The 17084-nt window shown below is 44.2% G+C and overlaps 1 protein-coding gene across 2 annotated transcripts; it reads right to left on the bottom strand.

Moving 5' to 3' along the window:
* Positions 1–241: 241 nt before the first annotated feature.
* abi1b (abl-interactor 1b) lies at positions 242–16489 on the bottom strand. Of its 2 annotated transcripts, XM_048237470.1 has the most exons (11): positions 16273–16489; positions 12421–12588; positions 9429–9605; positions 7164–7178; positions 6716–6819; positions 6095–6235; positions 4717–4820; positions 4299–4511; positions 3485–3574; positions 2855–3040; positions 242–2376 (listed from the first exon to the last, which is right to left on the bottom strand). In XM_048237470.1, exons 1-11 carry the CDS (start codon positions 16387–16389, stop codon positions 2201–2203), a joined length of 1491 nt encoding a protein of 496 aa, XP_048093427.1. In that variant the 5' UTR covers positions 16390–16489; the 3' UTR covers positions 242–2200. The 2 variants fall into 2 exon arrangements, with proteins under 2 accessions (XP_048093427.1, XP_048093432.1); XM_048237475.1 differs by lacking the exon at positions 7164–7178.
* Between the last annotated feature and the right edge of the window lie 595 nt (positions 16490–17084).

Below are 17084 nucleotides of genomic sequence, written 5' to 3' on the forward strand. Positions count from 1 at the left end.
GCTACCTGGCTGAGGAGTGGTGCTAATTGGGATCTGCTGCTTTAGTGAATGGTTGGAACAAATATGAGGTGTTGCTCTTACTTTCTGAAGCTGGACTTTTACAACTATGGTTTTGGAGTATCCAAAAAGTTTAGTACCTAACCACTATGCATTCCTAGGAAAATGTACTTTCATCATTAGTGATCACATTGTCCTAATTTATTATAATGAAAAAGAAAAGGCAGACAGTGGCAACAGCATGTACAGGGAAGCTATTTATTATATAAAAAAGACTGTACATTAATTGGGAAAACATATAATATATACAAATGAATAAGTAAGGAAGAGATATTCTCTTCAAGAATTACATGTCACTTTCCACATTTTTTTGTAATGTTGCAAACAACTCAAAACAAGGCCTTAAAATGTTTACCACAGTGATTAACACCCATACAATTCCACATGAGTTGCAATCTCACAGATCCCTAGCAAAAATAAATAAATACCATTTGGAAATGCAAGTGACTGCCTGTCCATGAACAGCAGTTTGTGACACACACATATTACAAAAAACTCAATCCAAGGTCAGGATTTTTTTTCTCTCACAAAAGTATACAATTACATAATAAGTCTACAAAATGTAAAGGACTGATTTAAAAGAAACATCACTCTGTTACAAAAATAAAATTAAAAACAGAGGTATGTGCAATATGACCTTGCCGTGAACAATGATTAGGAACGGCTAACAATGTTACAGAAGAATCAGTGCACATCAATAAGAAATAATATCCATGATACTTTTAAGGCCTAATTTAACACATGCATAAGTCAGAAAACAATTACTTTCCTTGGTCATGGCATCATATTTGTACATCCATCTGCATGTGCTCAAGTCCTTACACATCCTCAGCCTTTCAGCTGTCGTGAGAGCGCTGAGGAAAGGAGCAGGTATGAAATGTGATGGCATGGGTCTTCACTCTATACAAATGGCACAAAGTGGTTCATCTCTGAGTCATGACATCCATTCAGGAAATATGAAGCCCTCGTGGCACATGGCAGCCATTTTCAGAGGAAGCAAAGTGGCCTGATGGTCATGTTCAACCCCACACTGACACAGACACACACACACTGGAGTGGACTCTTATCAGTAGAAGCTGTCTGTGGATCTAGGGTTTACAATGCACCTACTTGAGACAGTACAAGCGATGGCACTCACAGCTGAGGTATCTGTATGGCATGTGTCAATTTGTACAGAGAAGTGCACGCATGGTGCACCAGTTCCACGCGACTTTCTCAAGATGGAGGTTTTAAGAGAGGTGGCGATGCCAGCAGGAGGGGCTGTCTCATGGAGCTCATTCAAATGTGTGACAACTCATTTTGTAAACAAGATGAAAGGGTTATCTGTCAGACATCCCAGGTCAGTGTTGATCCTCGCTGCCGGTTACATGCTGAGCACTACCTGTCTATGAGAACAGGGACTTTAAAGGCAGCTCTTACCACATTAGCGGGCTTCCCAGGCTACTCATGTACCTGGTTTGGTCTGCAACACCAGCATCTACTGCGGTCTCACACTAGTGGCAGAAGTATACTCTATGGCATTCAAACACATGTCAACAAAATAGAATATTACATGGGCAAACAGAAGAGGCTACAAAATCAAATCAGTAATCTTCATTTTTGTTTTGCAAGGCTAAAAAATATCAAGCAATGACATTCAAAAGACATTCTGCACAAATGTTAATGATAAGAAAATGTTTGTACAAAAACCTGAATAAAATTAATATTTTGTTGTTAAAAAAAAGACTGGATCATAATGAAAAGACATGTGGACAAATGACGTAGACTGGTCAGGACACTGACACACATACACACACACAAACACTACTGACCACCTACAAGCTGCATTTCACATTACTGTATATACAAAACATACAACAAAAAGACCTAACCAGAAATATACTGACTATTATTCATATCTTTACATGTTTACCTTCAATAACAACTTAGCAATACCTCCCCTCCCCACCCCCAAATACACATTGTCATGTTATGGTTTGCACGTTTTCATTAAAATAACAAAAAAGAAACAAACATTCTTTAATAGCCAAATGCACTTTGTAATGTTTGTTTATGATTGACAGGAGTCCCTGTGTATTCACAGACACAGACACCTACACACACACACCTACACACACACACACACACACACACACACTTCCCCTCAGTCTGCGTAGTGCATGATGGACTCCACATAGTTGCCTGGAAACAGGCCTGTGACGCCGTTGCACACACCCTCGAACCATCCATCATCGTTTTTCTTGATGATATAGATAATGGCACCCTCCATGAAAGAAAGCTCATCGTCCTTATCCTTGGAGTAATCATAAATGGCCACCACTACAGGCAAGCAGAAAAAGAGAGACAGGGTTGTCGTCAGGACCACTGCCTATGTGCTGACGCTGGAAGTGTGCTATTGCCCTTGTTATTGTGTCTGCAGATGCATCTGGTGTACCGCACAGAAGTATACTGCAGTAGAATAACAAAAAGCTGAGCAATGGTCTTAGGCTCAGGCAGGTAATGAAAGCTGCATATTCCCTTCCTGTTTAGATATAACAACTATGCCAATATGCCATGTTAAGAATAGGGCGTGTGGTGTTTGGCCAGATGGACCTTTTAAACTGAGCGTTTGCATCTGTACCTATTCCAGTGGCAAAGTCCTGCTCTGTTTAGTAAACAGTTTGCAATATATGATGATCTTTCATGCTTATTTTATTGGCGCGTGCTTAGATTCCTTGTACAAGAGATAGCAATAATGGCCACCACAGCTCTTGGCTTGACAGGCATGGTCATTAAAGAGACTCAGAGAACGACTCACCTTTCTCCAGGTAAGTCTTGGGGGCCCAGTGAGGGTCGCCGTCAGCGTAGGGGTCACTGTAGTGGACCACCGCCGCATCCTCGTCTTCGTAGTCCACTGGCGGCGGCGGGGGAGGGGGGTTGGCCTCCTCAAACAGCACCGTGTCCTCAGGCAGGGGGGGTGGGGGTGGTGAGGGACTGTCAGTTACTACAGAAACAATGAGGATGGACAGAGGAGATGGTTCACACACTACAAAGTGTTCACATTGCAGAGGCTACTGAAGAAAGAAACAACGTCCAACAAAGGATGCAGCGCAGTAAATAATGCATTAACCTCAAGTATCAATATTTAAAATATTCAAATCAGTATTCAATATTTAAAAGGAATGTAACTGAATTTATCATGAAGGAGTTACTATACACCAAGCCAGTGTACACAGCTGAGTGGTTTCCTTCATCGACTACGGGTCGTCAACATGTTCCTGTCTTAATCTGATCACTGCAACTTAAAGTCATCTGGTCATCTGCTGTGGTGAGGCATTGGGACAGGAGCGGGTGGAGATGCAAGCCTCTGCGCTGGTGGAGGAGGGGGGGGGTTTGGTGGTGGTGGTGGTGGTGGTGTGGGCATGTGAAGCCCCGAGCGCCTACTTACTGTTCTCCTGCACCCGGGCCACGAAGCCCGTGAGTGGGATCTGAGGGGTGAGTTGCACCATGGGAGGAGGTGGCGGCGGAGCTGCGGTCACTGGAGGCGGCGGCAGCAGCAGCCCAGCCCCACAGACAGGTGAGCAGACAGACAGACAGACAAGACAGGTAGGCACACAGACAGACATACAGGCAGAGAGGTGAGCAGACAGGCAGACAGCACTAGGAGACTGAGCTGAACATAAAAAAAAAGGATGGGGAACATCAACAGAGGTCAAATCAGTAGCGGTGGTCAAGACGAGAACCAGAGCGACGGCAGTGTGAGAAGGAAGGAAACCTCATTTGCCAACCATGTTACATCAGAGGGTGATGAGGTGCGACTGGGCAGAAGGCTGCTGATTCAGGAGCACTCATCACCAGTCATGGGTCGCAAATGAGTAAGCCGGGAGCTGTGCTGAAGTGGTTTCCCTACTTTACACTAAAATGTGGACCAATTAATGTGAACTCCACACCAGTGGGAATGGAGGAAATAGTACAACAGTAGGATGTTAATCACCTCAAAACTATTTATCTTTACATATTACTTACACATACAGATGGAAACGTGCATCTGATACATGGACTGTTAAGGGTTAATTATTAAATCATGTGAATAGTGATTTAATGAATTGAAAAGTACATATAAACAATCCACAGCAATGCAGAGTTCTCCTCTATACTTCTTGTTGCATTTAGACTGCCTTCATCATGGATCTTTGTGACATGCTACACTGGACAGTGCAGATGCCCATGGGCCGCAGCAGCAGCAGGGTCAGGGAGCACACCTGAGTTCTGGGTGTAGGTGGGCCCCCCGTTGACGTGGGCCGGCGGGGCGGAAGTGAACTGGGAGGAGGAGACGGAGGGCGCACGGCGGTACGTGCCCGTGGCCGACACCATGGAGGCCGAGGAAGAGGCGTGACGCGAGATCTGCCGGGAGATGGTGCCAAACTGGGACATGGGCACAGGGCCGAGGCCTGGACCCTGCGGAACCGCCGACGCTGAGAGGACAGGAGGGAGGGATTTAGGAGAAAAGCAAGAAAGAAAGAAAGAAAGAAAGAAAGAGAAAGAAAGAAAGAAAGAAAGAAAGAAAGAAAAGAGAGATAATAAAATGAGTCCAAGCTGAATGAGCAGTACTCAGCCAGTCGGATGAGTGGTGTGAGCGTGTTGAGCCGACTCCCCTGTGGAGCGTGAGTGGTGGCGTACCTGATGCCATGCTGGTGGGTGGTGAGGGTGTGGGCACAGCCAGAGGGATGCCCACACTGCTGCTGCCACTGTTCTCCCGACCACCGCTGCCCCCACTGCTGCCACTGCAGACACACACAAGACGGGTGAAACCACCACCGCACAGTCAGGGAGTAATTTAATGAATAGTGGCATCAAATATTTTCTTCATATGTGTGTGGTGCTTTTTGGAGAGAGGAAACATGAGAGGAGGAGACAGACAGAAAGAGAAGAATAGAATCACAACTTCTACCAGTGGGTGGGCAGCCGTGGCCTACTGGTTAGCACTCTGGACTTGTAACCGGAGGGTTGCCGGTTCGAGCCCCGACCAGTGGGCCGCGGCTGAATTGCCCTTGAGCAAGGCACCTAACCCCTCACTGCTCCCCGAGCGCCGCCGTTGTAGCAGGCAGCTCACTGCGCCGGGATTAGTGTGTGCTTCACCTCACTGTGTGTTCACTGTGTGCTGTTTGTGTTTCACTAATTCACCGATTGGGTTAAATTTCCCTCACGGGATCAAAAAAGTATATATACTTGAACCCTTCACACAATCTGGAGCTCCTTCTAAATATTCTCCTTGCAAATATTCGGGAGCCCTGACAAACTTCATTGAAGCTAAAGGGCTTCGTTCCTTTGAGCAAAATCCAAGATGAAACAAGATAAAAATTCAAGATGAATCAGAGATATTCTCCATCACCACAGGGCTATGAGGGAGGATCCAGCAGCACTCCAACAGACAGTCTATAATTACATTTCCCCTGTGCCACCACCCACACCTCCGTCTGACCCCACCAGTGCAAGCTGCAATCCTTTCATTATGACAGGACACATCAGCAAACAGAAGAGGCTGGTTTTTGGGAGGTTACACAACCGTAATCTCTTCCTCTAATTGACTTGCTTACGTTGGCTTGTGTGTGTGTGATTAATGCAGGATTAGTTGGATGCGTTGCAGAAGGGGGGTTTGTGTGTTCAGTGTTTCTATCTCTCCAGCTGCATGGTTGTGCATGTGTTTGTGCTTGGGATATACTGTAGCATGGGTTGGAGAGGACAAGATATTTTGTCCATGTGGCTATTTGTGTTTGCACCTACATAAGCAAATTATACTGTATTTGTGTGTGTGTGTGTGTGTGTGTGTGTGTGTGTGTGTGTGTGTGTGTGTGTGTGTGTGTGTGTGGGTGTGTGTGTGTGTGTGTGTGTGTGTGTGTACATGTGTGTGTGTACATGTGTGCGTGTGTGTGTGTGTGTGTGTGTGAGAGAGAGAGAGAGAGAGAGAGAGAGAGAGAGAGAGTATGAAAAAGTGTGTGAGTGTGTGAGATAGAGAGAGCATGTGTGAGCGTGCGTGTCGTGCGCGTTGGAGGGTTACCTGTGTGTCCTGGGCCTCTGGTTGACCGAGGCGGTGCGGCCTGGGCTGTTCTGGCTGCCCAGCCTGGCGGGGCTGGTCATGTAGTCATTAGGCACCACAGGAGGCTTCACCGGCTCCAGGGTCTTATACGGGGTGTTCCTCCTGCCCAGCACACAAACACACCGTCATGTGAGTCACATCAACTGTAGCCACCTCCGCTGGCAGACCACAGTAATCAGCCCATGTGGAATGTGTTTCAAGGGCGAGAGTGTGGCCTAAAGACATGATCCTCCATCATCATGTGTGTACATGTGCCAAAACAAACACATTCAGTTATAGTATTTATCACCATTTGTTAATTAGTAAGACTATAGTTGCCCATATGTCCACAGTAAACACTCCGCGCTGACCATGGTGCATACTGATAACCAACAACTAGTGTGGTAGACAAAGTGGGGAAGAAACACTGTTGTTTACTGACAAACACATACCCCAATGGGGGTTATAATGGTTATAATGGCTGTCCTACTACAGAATAGCAGACAATACTTTTCCTGTCTGTCTGAGTTTTCTCCACCTCTGCATGTGTTGGTGTACAATCAAATCAGACAGACTGTCGCAGCTGAAATGGCCGGTGCCTACCCAAGGGTTCCGCGGCCTGCCATTGGTGGACTCGGAGGCTTCTGCGTGGGCGGATTTGTCCTTGATAAGGTTCCTCCTCTGGCTGGTTGGTTGTTGCCATGTTGCTGCAGTAACATTCACAAACATGTAAGTTAGAGAGGATTAATGCTGTGTGCTATGCATTGATGTTGGTTGCTGTAGTTACAGATGTTGTTACAGATAATATATAGTGGAGCATAGAACAGTAAAAAGAGATATACACATCCTTAGACATAATACCATCAGAAGGCAGTTCAATGTTTATTCTGAAAGAGATCTGTTTGTCTACTACACCAACTAAGAAAAAGTTCAACTGACACTATTCAAGTGAATGTGATGGCAATATCTGAACTGCCAGACTAATAAATAGAATCTGAATTCCATGAATTCATTGAACACCAATGCATCAATAGGGATGAGCTGCACTTACCTTGGCTTTTAGCCACTGAATGACAGCAGTAAGAGAGGAGAAAGACAGCAAGTTATAGAACAAGTGGTCAGAGCCTTTGGAGCGTAGAACCATAGAGACTGTGAGGCACAATAGAAACTGTTTATTCTATATGAAATAACACTGAAGACAGCAGTCCACTATGTTCTGATTGTGAATGTGCTATTGCTAAAGCTGCTAAACAAAATCTATGGTAATTAATTAGATATCTTGTTTATATTGAGGTCCACAGTCTATTGATCCCACCACATGATAAGAGTTGGTAGTACATCAACCGGAACTGGCATTGCCCTGACAGACTGCTTTGTCAAATGTGGTAGCAAGCTGTTATGCATTTCCAAGAAAGTTGGCGCTTTTCAACACCATTGAAGGACTGATAGGAATATCATTAGCCGTGGCTTATACATTGATTTTGCAAAATTTCTTCAGCTATGAGGTTAATACACGGGGGCAGATAACATGTTATCAATTATGGATGTTTTAACTTGCATAAAACACTGTCCTGCGGCTTATACACAATGCGGATAATACACAGGAAATTACTTTAGCGCAATAGTCAACACCTGCTGTTTTGTTTCATTTTTTTTTTTTTTTTGGGGGGCGGGGGTACACAAAGCCATTTTGAATGGCATCATCTCCTGATTCTGTGGGGTGCATGTGCTTACTGCTTACCCCTCTACATGAGAGAGATTTCAGCCCCTCAGTGTGATCATGAGCAGAGGTATAGTGATAACAGGCACCGATGGGAGCTCTTTAAAAAAGACATGATCTATAAACTGGTGGGTTCAGCCCAGTGCGGTGATCTGGCCTTTAGCTATGTGGAGCATTCCACCCGCCGATGCAGATCTAGTGAGGGTAGCGGGCTGCTCCCTGAGGCGTAAACTCTGTGGGAGAGGTCCCTGTGTTAAAGAGGTCACGGACGTCTGACTGGGGCGTAGAGATGACTCATTTGATGAGCATCAAGTCCGGGACCCCGGTAACGTATTCATGGCGTGAGGGGAGGCCCCAGGGAAGCTTCACGCAACCAAGGAGAAGTGGGTCCCCAGACTCTGCCCCATGCTGGACGCCTGGAGAGCTATTCACACAGCAAACAGTGGAGCACAGAGCTGAGCTTCCACATGAGGCCCTGCCTTCATAGGCAGCAAGCAGAGAGAGAGAGAGAGTGGAAGAAAGAGGGAGGGAGGGAGGGAGAGAGAGAGGAGGAGAGAGAGAAAGTGAAGGGGAGTGAGTGATGGAGAGGGAGAGAGGGGGGGGAGAAGAAGAGAGAGAGAAAGTGAATGGGAGTGAGAGATACAGTGATAAATGGAGTGATTGAGAGTATAAGTGAGAGTGAAAGTAAAGGGGGATGAGAGAGAGTGAAAGAGAGAAAGCGCTTTTGCTCTGTATTCTAAAGACTTGATGCCCCCCAACCCCAGACTACATAATCAATAATCATCACAGGCATTGCACGTGGAAACAAACAATATGGCTCATTGCAGTGGACGATGCATTGCAGTTTTGGTCTTGCTGTGGTGGCACTGGGTTCATGTCAGTGGTCATTAATTATTCAACACCTCTTGCTGAGAGAGGTGTCAGAGGGATCTCAAATAGCAACCAAGCAACAGATCCTCATATTCATATTAAGGGCTTTATTTCCCAAATGCCTTTATTTGTGGCAGAGACACAGTCAGTAACCAGTGCTTTGTCATACAGTCAGTATTTCCTCTGAAACATAATCAGGTCTATGTTAACAGACAAGCCCCTAGCAACTAAAGGAAAACAGTAGGAAATATATAATCATGCACTGAGCTAAAGAGAATAGCAGCTAGATAGGTAGGAGAAAAGGAGAGAGAGGAGAGAGATGGGATGGAGGGATAATTTCCCACAGATCACAAGGAGAGGGGGGGGGGGTCTTGGCCCAGTTTACTCTCACTCTGTCTCTCTCTCTCTTCCCCTCTGCCTCTCTTTCGCCAGATAGCTCTCACAGCATTAGCCCCAAGTGAATGAACCATTCCCTGCTTTTTCCAGGTCAAGAATGTGGGCGTCTGAATACCTCTCCAAAACGGACCAAAAGGGCTACACATGCCGCACATCTGCTCGCTCACCAAGACAGATTTCATCATTTATCTTGTATGTCCATCAGAGCATGGCTTTGTGTATGTTGCATGTCGTTGTTCCAATGACTCTCAAACATTTCACAAAACAATTGTAGCAACAATACAATAGCAAACAGTGTAAACTGCACAGGAAGGAAGGGGGGTCTCTTACTTTGACACCATGGCCCACATCATCCAGGAGGGTGTAGTCTATGGGCTTCCTAATGTACCTCACTGGCCTCTCCATGTTCCCGGGAGCGATGATCTTGTGGGTCCGTGACGTGTTCTTGTTTGTGGTCAGTATTCCAATCTCTCGTCGGGCTACTTTCTCCTTGTGGATGTCCACAGTCTGTTTACCAGGGTGTAAAAGGAGGAGAAAGTCAGGCATTGATGACAAGCACAAACACCAAGCACAAACACCAAGCACAAACACTTAACAACTGTATCATGGTTTTTGGGACCTACAGTAAATTATGAAACCAGGTGTGTTAGACTTGGTTCACAACACCTGCATAATCCACTAGTAGCTGTGGTAGATATTAAGAAGCATTGAAATCCTGCGGATACAAACTACAGCAGTGAGTCAGCTCAAAACACCATACATTCTACATGCATGGGAAGGTACAAAAAAATCCTAGGGTTCAAGAGATCAATCGAATCAAGGGATCGGATGGTGTTATCACCCAATTATTCTGTAATAGAGACTTGGCACACCCTCATAACAGCTCAAGCTGATTAAACTAGACCAATCATGTAAGTTTGATCAGGCAATAGCCTTAATTATATCCTCAGAGTGACAGGGTTATTTTTCTGACCGGCAATTCATAAGGTAGCTGAACCCTTTCGGCACCCCTGATGCCAACTTAAACCCAGCTATCATGCAACTGACCCCTTTACCCCTGATGCCAACTTAAACCCAGCTATCATGCAACTGACCCCTTTACCCCTGATGCCAACTTAAACCCAGCTATCATGCAGCTGACTGCACAACTGGCGCAAACGCTAACAGAGGGCTTTTAACAACAGTGGCAACTGAAAAGAAGGGGGCTGAGCCACATGAAAGCACCAGAGATGATATCTGTAATACGGCTAACTTTCATTATGAATCCATATCAGTGCTTAGGGGTGGTCTACGGTTGAGCAAGTGCAGCTGCGGACGTCAAGAAATGAAATATAGCCTTGGCTTGGCTTGGCTGTTCTATTCTCTGAGTGACCGGGTTTGTCACCAGAAACAGAGCATCGGGGCAGAAAACAGCAGAGTCTCTTTTCAGACGGCCGCAAACCCTTTTAGCATCTTAAGGTTAGTGGGTGGAGCCAAACCATCAGAATGAAATACTCCCCGACGAGAAAGAATAAGAAGAGAGGAAAAGCCAGAGACAGAGGACGCAGATAAAGGGGCTGATTAACCGTCTCCGCTGATAACCACCAACATCCTATATCTGCTCCATCTGCCAGCTTTATTGAGAAACTCATAAATAGAAGTAGCTTCTCCTACTGCCTCAGCCCTGTCTAACAGATGGTCAGATGGTCAGCCCTGTCTAACAGATGCACACACTCCTACAACACAAATGTAGAATTATAAAGCTGTTGGGGTAGATTTTGGCTGTGTCTAAAATAGGAGTTTTACATTTCTCAGAGTTGCAGTGGTAAAGATTAAGGCTGGGTTAGGGTAAACCCCAGAGGTTGCTCTCACAGTTGTTACATCTCAACAGCATCTAGTGACAAGTAAAGTAAGCTGTACACAAGTGTTCTCAGAGTTAAAATGGTGACACTCAGCAGCACTATATTTAAAGAGAGGAAATATGGTGGTCACACCCAAATTCAGTACCTAAGTCTGACAAATCACAAACCATTTCCTGCATGTAGAGAAAGACTGAGTTCAGGGACACTTGACTGAGTGCTGAAAACAACACAGAAAACAAGTTCATAAGACAAAGACAACCACATAGGTGCTATGACATATTTGTCCAAAATGGCCTCTCTGACAAAGGATGAACACTATTTTACCAGCACAATTAGTGTGATGCCCTATTAGCAGTTTTGAGATGCAGCTTCAATGATATTTATAAGGATATTGACTAACCATCACCATCCAAGACCAAAAGCACAAATAAAACACTTTGTGCATATGCATAAAACAGCTTTACTGTCCACCAGTGCCCTTTAGTGACGTGACACAAGCAACAAGCTATCATCGGTCACAAACACTAACATTATTAGTATGCAGCTGGCAGTTCAATCATTCCCTCTGAGCACTGACGATATGCTGGAGCTGTGAGGAGAATGTTTAGAGGCAAAGTCTTTCGACATCAATATAACTCTTATCTCTGAGGATGTAACCAAGCAAATTTCAATATTACACCATGCAAAAAAGCATCATTGCAATCAAAAAGTTAACAAAAAATGGGCTTGGAATGCACTTACATCTATGTAATGCTAAAAAGCAAAAGACTATCGAGTAAAATGTCTCACAATAAGGCAATGAGGCAACATTTCGCAGCCATGTGACTAAGAAAGCATTTCTAGTAATATGGAGCTTCCAGGAAGATGACATAGCACAACACACTCTCTAATAACCAAAGCCATTCAAAAGGCAATGGGCAGATTGCATGGTTTAGGGCAGAAGTGAGTCAGGTTAACATGAATGGATGTGCCCTGCCAAACCAACCACTGGGACACTCTGACTCACAGCAGAAATCAGCAAGATTTGTTCTCTGTGGCAAAGACTGGCAAAACATCTACCCAATGAGCCCCAATAGGGAAAGGCTCTCAGGAAGAGATGCAAATGGAAATATTTCATTTCATGACTCAAGTCAACATAATTTAAACCTTTAAATTAAGATCATTGCTTAGTCCCAATTGTGAATGAATGGGGCACGGATTTCTCCAGGGTGTTCTATTGCACTATGTGATGTGGTGGTGGTCTAATCTAGTGTATCTGGCCATCCAAGGGGAACGCCAGAAGGTTGTGAGTTCAATCCCAGGAGGCATTACCCCTGAGATGGTATCTATCTAACCCTGAGCTGCTCCAGACTGTGTGTGTGTGTGTGCGCGTGCGTGCGTGCGTGCGTGCGTGCGTGCGTGCGTGCGTGCGTGTGTGTGTGTGTGTGTGCGTGTGTGCGTGCGTGTGTGCGTGGGTGCGTGCGTGCGTGCGTGCGACTAACCTGGGAGATGTGGTTGATGGAGGACTCCATGCGGCGCAGCTGGGACGCCTGGATGTCCAGCAGCTGCAGTACATTGTTGGCTAAGGCATTGATCTGGTAGGCTACACTGGCCAAAGACTGGGTGGTGTAGGCTTTGGTCTCCTCCAGGGCTTTCCTCTTGTCCTGTGCCTTGAAGAACAGAGGGTCAAGAGGACGAGAGATCATCATCAAGGAAGTAGAGGAAGATGAACAGATACTTACCAACAGAACAAACTTGGGACCAGTTAGGCCTTCTCATCTGGTCTATAATGGATATTGAGGACACCAGACATATCATCTCTCATTTGCACGGCATTTAAATAATATGCAGAAAGGGCTGGGTATGCACGCATATCATAAGTATATTGACCATACACATGCCACTAATAGCTTGGCCACACCAATGTAAAACTGTTATAACAACTTTGTTACAAGCCACCATGGCCATAAAAATATACCAGCATGAGAGTTGACACCATCCTTATATATTCTCCACAGTTATGCATGGTTTGGAGCACTGTGTGGGGACTGGCCTACAGCATCAAGTCTGTTTCTACAAGCATATCCTATGGCTGAAATATATTGTTGTGACCATGTAAACATAATTGGATTGGACACAAATGGACATACAGGGAAGTAGGTTGCACTACATACAACACTTTGATCTAATGCTGTCGTATACAGACACTGTTTTACTCCATTTACAGACTGCCTGCACTGATTCTAATTAAACCCTTTCACGACACACTAATCAGAGCTAAGGAAAAATATGGCCTGAATAGCAGTGTAATTAGCTAACAGCTATAGGCAGCAGACTATGCCAATAGCCCTCTGAGCAAGCTTAGCAAAGGAAACACTTTCAATGAAAAAAAAAGGATGATGTTGAATCTAGAAAAGTTGGTTTGCCAACCAAGCTACATATGGTCTCTGTAGAACCATCCAAGTCAAAACCAAAATACATGTATGACAAATGCTCACTTCAAATCACATTTTTACATAGGATGCTCATATGATTTTTTAATGCCAATCCAGATGACATGACGGATCATAGCATTCCATTAAATGTAAGCGTATAATTGAAAACACACACACCACCTAGCATGACCCAACTGGGTGGAGGCTGATGGCCTGAGGCTTTGGACTGCAGCACTGGCTGCTGGCCTGTGCCCTGACCTGCCTGTGACTTTACGAGTCCCTCCCTTCTGCCCAGCTCACTTGTCTCTGAGGCCAGGGGCCTGCAAGGCACAGAGGCCAGGGGCCTGCAAGGCACAGAGGCCAAGCTCTTGGAACTGTTTACAGTGCTATGGCACAAAACTCAGTTCCATTACTCCAAACATCACCAACGCACTGTAAATAAAAAGCACAACATAATTTTTGCCTGTAGATGTGCTCTACAATAAAATGAGTTATGGAAATTCTCCCGACATTTAAAACACAATAGTCCAGAACAATTGGGTTAACAATTTCCATCCATGACAGAACATCATGGATCCATCGATGACTTCATACCAAGAATGAGCAAATCAAAAATGAAGAGAAAACAAGCCTGCTTGGGAACGGGGTGATCTGAATTCAGTTGAGAACTCGAGGAGCACACCCTCTTAAGTCATGATTGAAATATCTATGAGACAATCTGAGACTGATATCCAGTGACTGAGTTCATGTGTGTGTGTGTGTGTGTGTGTGTGTGTGTGTGTGTGTGTGTGTGTGTGTGTGTGTGTGTGTGTAGGAGATGACACATATGTCATCCAGTACAAAGTCAAAATATTCCATTTTTATAATAGAGACTCTAATTGTGTTATAGCCATTCAACGCCATTGTCTTTCTCTTCTTACTGGCAATGTTATTAGCATCACTTCAGAATATTTTGACATATTTGCACAAGAGACACCCTCTGGATATCTTGTACATGAAATTATCTATACATCATTGATCAGTATGTAAATGGGAGGAGGTTAGTCAATGGTAATAGTAATGGTCATGTTATAGACGGTCAATAGATGATCACAGATACTAAGTTTGTCCTACTACAAAAAAAAAAAAAAAAAAAAAAAAACATTAAATGTGGCAGAGAATATTCTCAGGTTTTAATTGTAGGGAGGTTTCATTAAGGAGAGTGCACTTAACTGAGCTAAACAGAAAACCAGAATGGCAAGTTTCACAAAACTCATTTTAATATTACTTAATGATGCAAAATTGGTTTTGAAGCATGTTTATTCATAGCAGTAACTACATGTAGTTCTGTCTACATTCGGTCACTACTAGTGATGACCTGCACTCCTGATGACTTGATCTGGCATTTTTGGAGTTACTCTGCTACATAATTTCTTCATGCTCACTTAGGGCCAGTCTTTCATCATTCTTTTAGTTCAATTTGTTTTCGAGCGACTAAACTGGGACATACATTTCCTCTTTCAAATGCAATCCAGTCTTAGTCTCATAGTGTCTGTCCTGCAACATGTAAGTTTACTCTGTGTTTTCTGACAACACATCACAGTACATTTGTCTTTCTTGAGACCAGTAACATGTCTGTCATATGTCTCTTACTTTTCGGGATCATAGGAATAATAACTATAGAACAATGAATGACTGAAGCCAGTAACACAAACATGCACATTCAATGTATCATGCAAGATAATATACGATCAAGCTGGTCAGATAGATAGATAGATAGATAGATAGATATACTTTATTGATCCCTAGGGGAAATTCAGGAATTCATATGCCGGTAAGAGTTGGGCCTATGTGTCTTACAGTTACAAGCTGTTACACAACATGTCTCAAAAATATCTCAATTGAATATTTCTGTCATAGGTCACAGAGAAATACAGCCTAACCATTATACCTCACACTTCTGAAGCATGCAACTGATGTGGGACTAGGCCCATCAAATATATTCAGGTCAGGCCTTAATATGTGGGACTTTTATTGTTCTCAATATCTGTACAGTAAGACATCTGAATGTAGGCTCCAAGGCAAATTTTTAAAATTAGGCTATCCCCTAGAATAAATTAGGTACAACGGCACAGAGCCATATATCAGTTTATTTTAACACACACGGAGGAATAACGTTAAGGTCAATAGAAAATAGGCTATAGTCTAAGGCTGTCGCATCGATCGCATAGCCTACGCTGTGGCAGCAAGCTCACAAGCAAGCTCAGAAACCGGTCTGATGTTGAAACGGAATCAGTCTGCTTTGTAATTTTCCTCGATGTTATTCAATCGACACAAATGACAATCGTGTTGATAACTGCCTTTGTGTGTGGATGCTGTAAAACATCACCAGCACATTCTGCAATGTGTGAAGAACAATATAGCATGTGCTGCATGCGTTCAATCAGGCGGTGAAGCAGACTACTTTGGAAGGCACGCCTACACCGACATAGACATATAATGTAAATGTGGCCTACATTTTTTAAGCAGCCTGAACTATCAGTTCAGACTGTCAAATTGGTGGGCTAAATCCACTACATTGTAACATGCAAGGAAGAGAACGTATCCGATCCCGGAGTGATCATAGACACACCCTCCGCGCAGCTTTGTGGCTGACTGTATGAGGACTCAAACCCGTGTGCATCAGTGATGTAGCTCGGCAAGAATAAGCGAGAATAACGAACGAGAACAGAAATATGGACAAAATCCCTACCACAATAAGAAAAATACACCATAATAGGTTATCTGTCTCCGTGAAAAATCTTTTAATCCTCTAAATATTCCCCCTGATCGGTGGGATACATTTCCTGTCTCCGGCTTTCCCACAATTCAGTAATTTCCACTATCTCGACAAGGCAGCTCGCTAGAATATATGATATTTCAAAGCGTTCCTCTACCTACCTGTACATAGTTGTTCTCACAATATTCTGCGACCCTTGATAGATTCTGATAGCTCTCAACAAGAGCACTTTTACCAGCCGGAATTTCTTCCTCTAGCAGCATTTGTAGCTCTGCCATCTTACATCCCTCCGCATTACTATTCTACTTGTTCTCTCAGCTTTCATTGAACCCCGTTCAGCTCCAGTCGAAGAGGGAGCTCCCCCGCCTGGTATTGTGGGATTCCTAGCCTCGCTCTGACAGTCACCACACTATTCAGCGCGGTGAGATCAGCGCGGTGAAATGTAATTCGTTTGTAAGGGATAATGATTAATCTGTAGCCTATTGAAGATGAGAGCGGATTTTACGCGCGGTAAAAAACAATTATGTGTCCAACCTGCTAGGCTATAATACATATTTGAATTAGTGGTCAAACGTGTGATATATTATAGCCTATTGCCTAATAATATATCTTAAAGCTATTGTTAATGAGCTGGACAGTGCTTCACTTTAGAAGAATGCCAAGAATGGCAAGTAAACGCGCAAAAATATGAAATAGGCATAAGGTAGCCTATATACCCTATCGACAAGGACAGGTTATTTTGGAATGTTTTTACATATTGTAGTAGTCTACGCCTACAACCTCATACTCCAGCCAGATTACGTTGGCGATCAACTATGCGCTTTTAGCCGCACGAGAGCCCCCCCTTTGGGATGTATGCATCCATTTTAAATACCCCTCGCAAAGCATTGTGGATATCGTAGGAAAAGGTCAGCAAAGAGATATGGCAAAACGTCCATTTTTTTTACTACATTTCCCAGAGTGTCCTTTGCAA

The sequence above is a fragment of the Alosa alosa genome, chromosome 1, assembly GCF_017589495.1.
Source record: "Alosa alosa isolate M-15738 ecotype Scorff River chromosome 1, AALO_Geno_1.1, whole genome shotgun sequence".
NCBI classification, from domain to species: Eukaryota; Metazoa; Chordata; class Actinopteri; order Clupeiformes; family Clupeidae; genus Alosa; species Alosa alosa.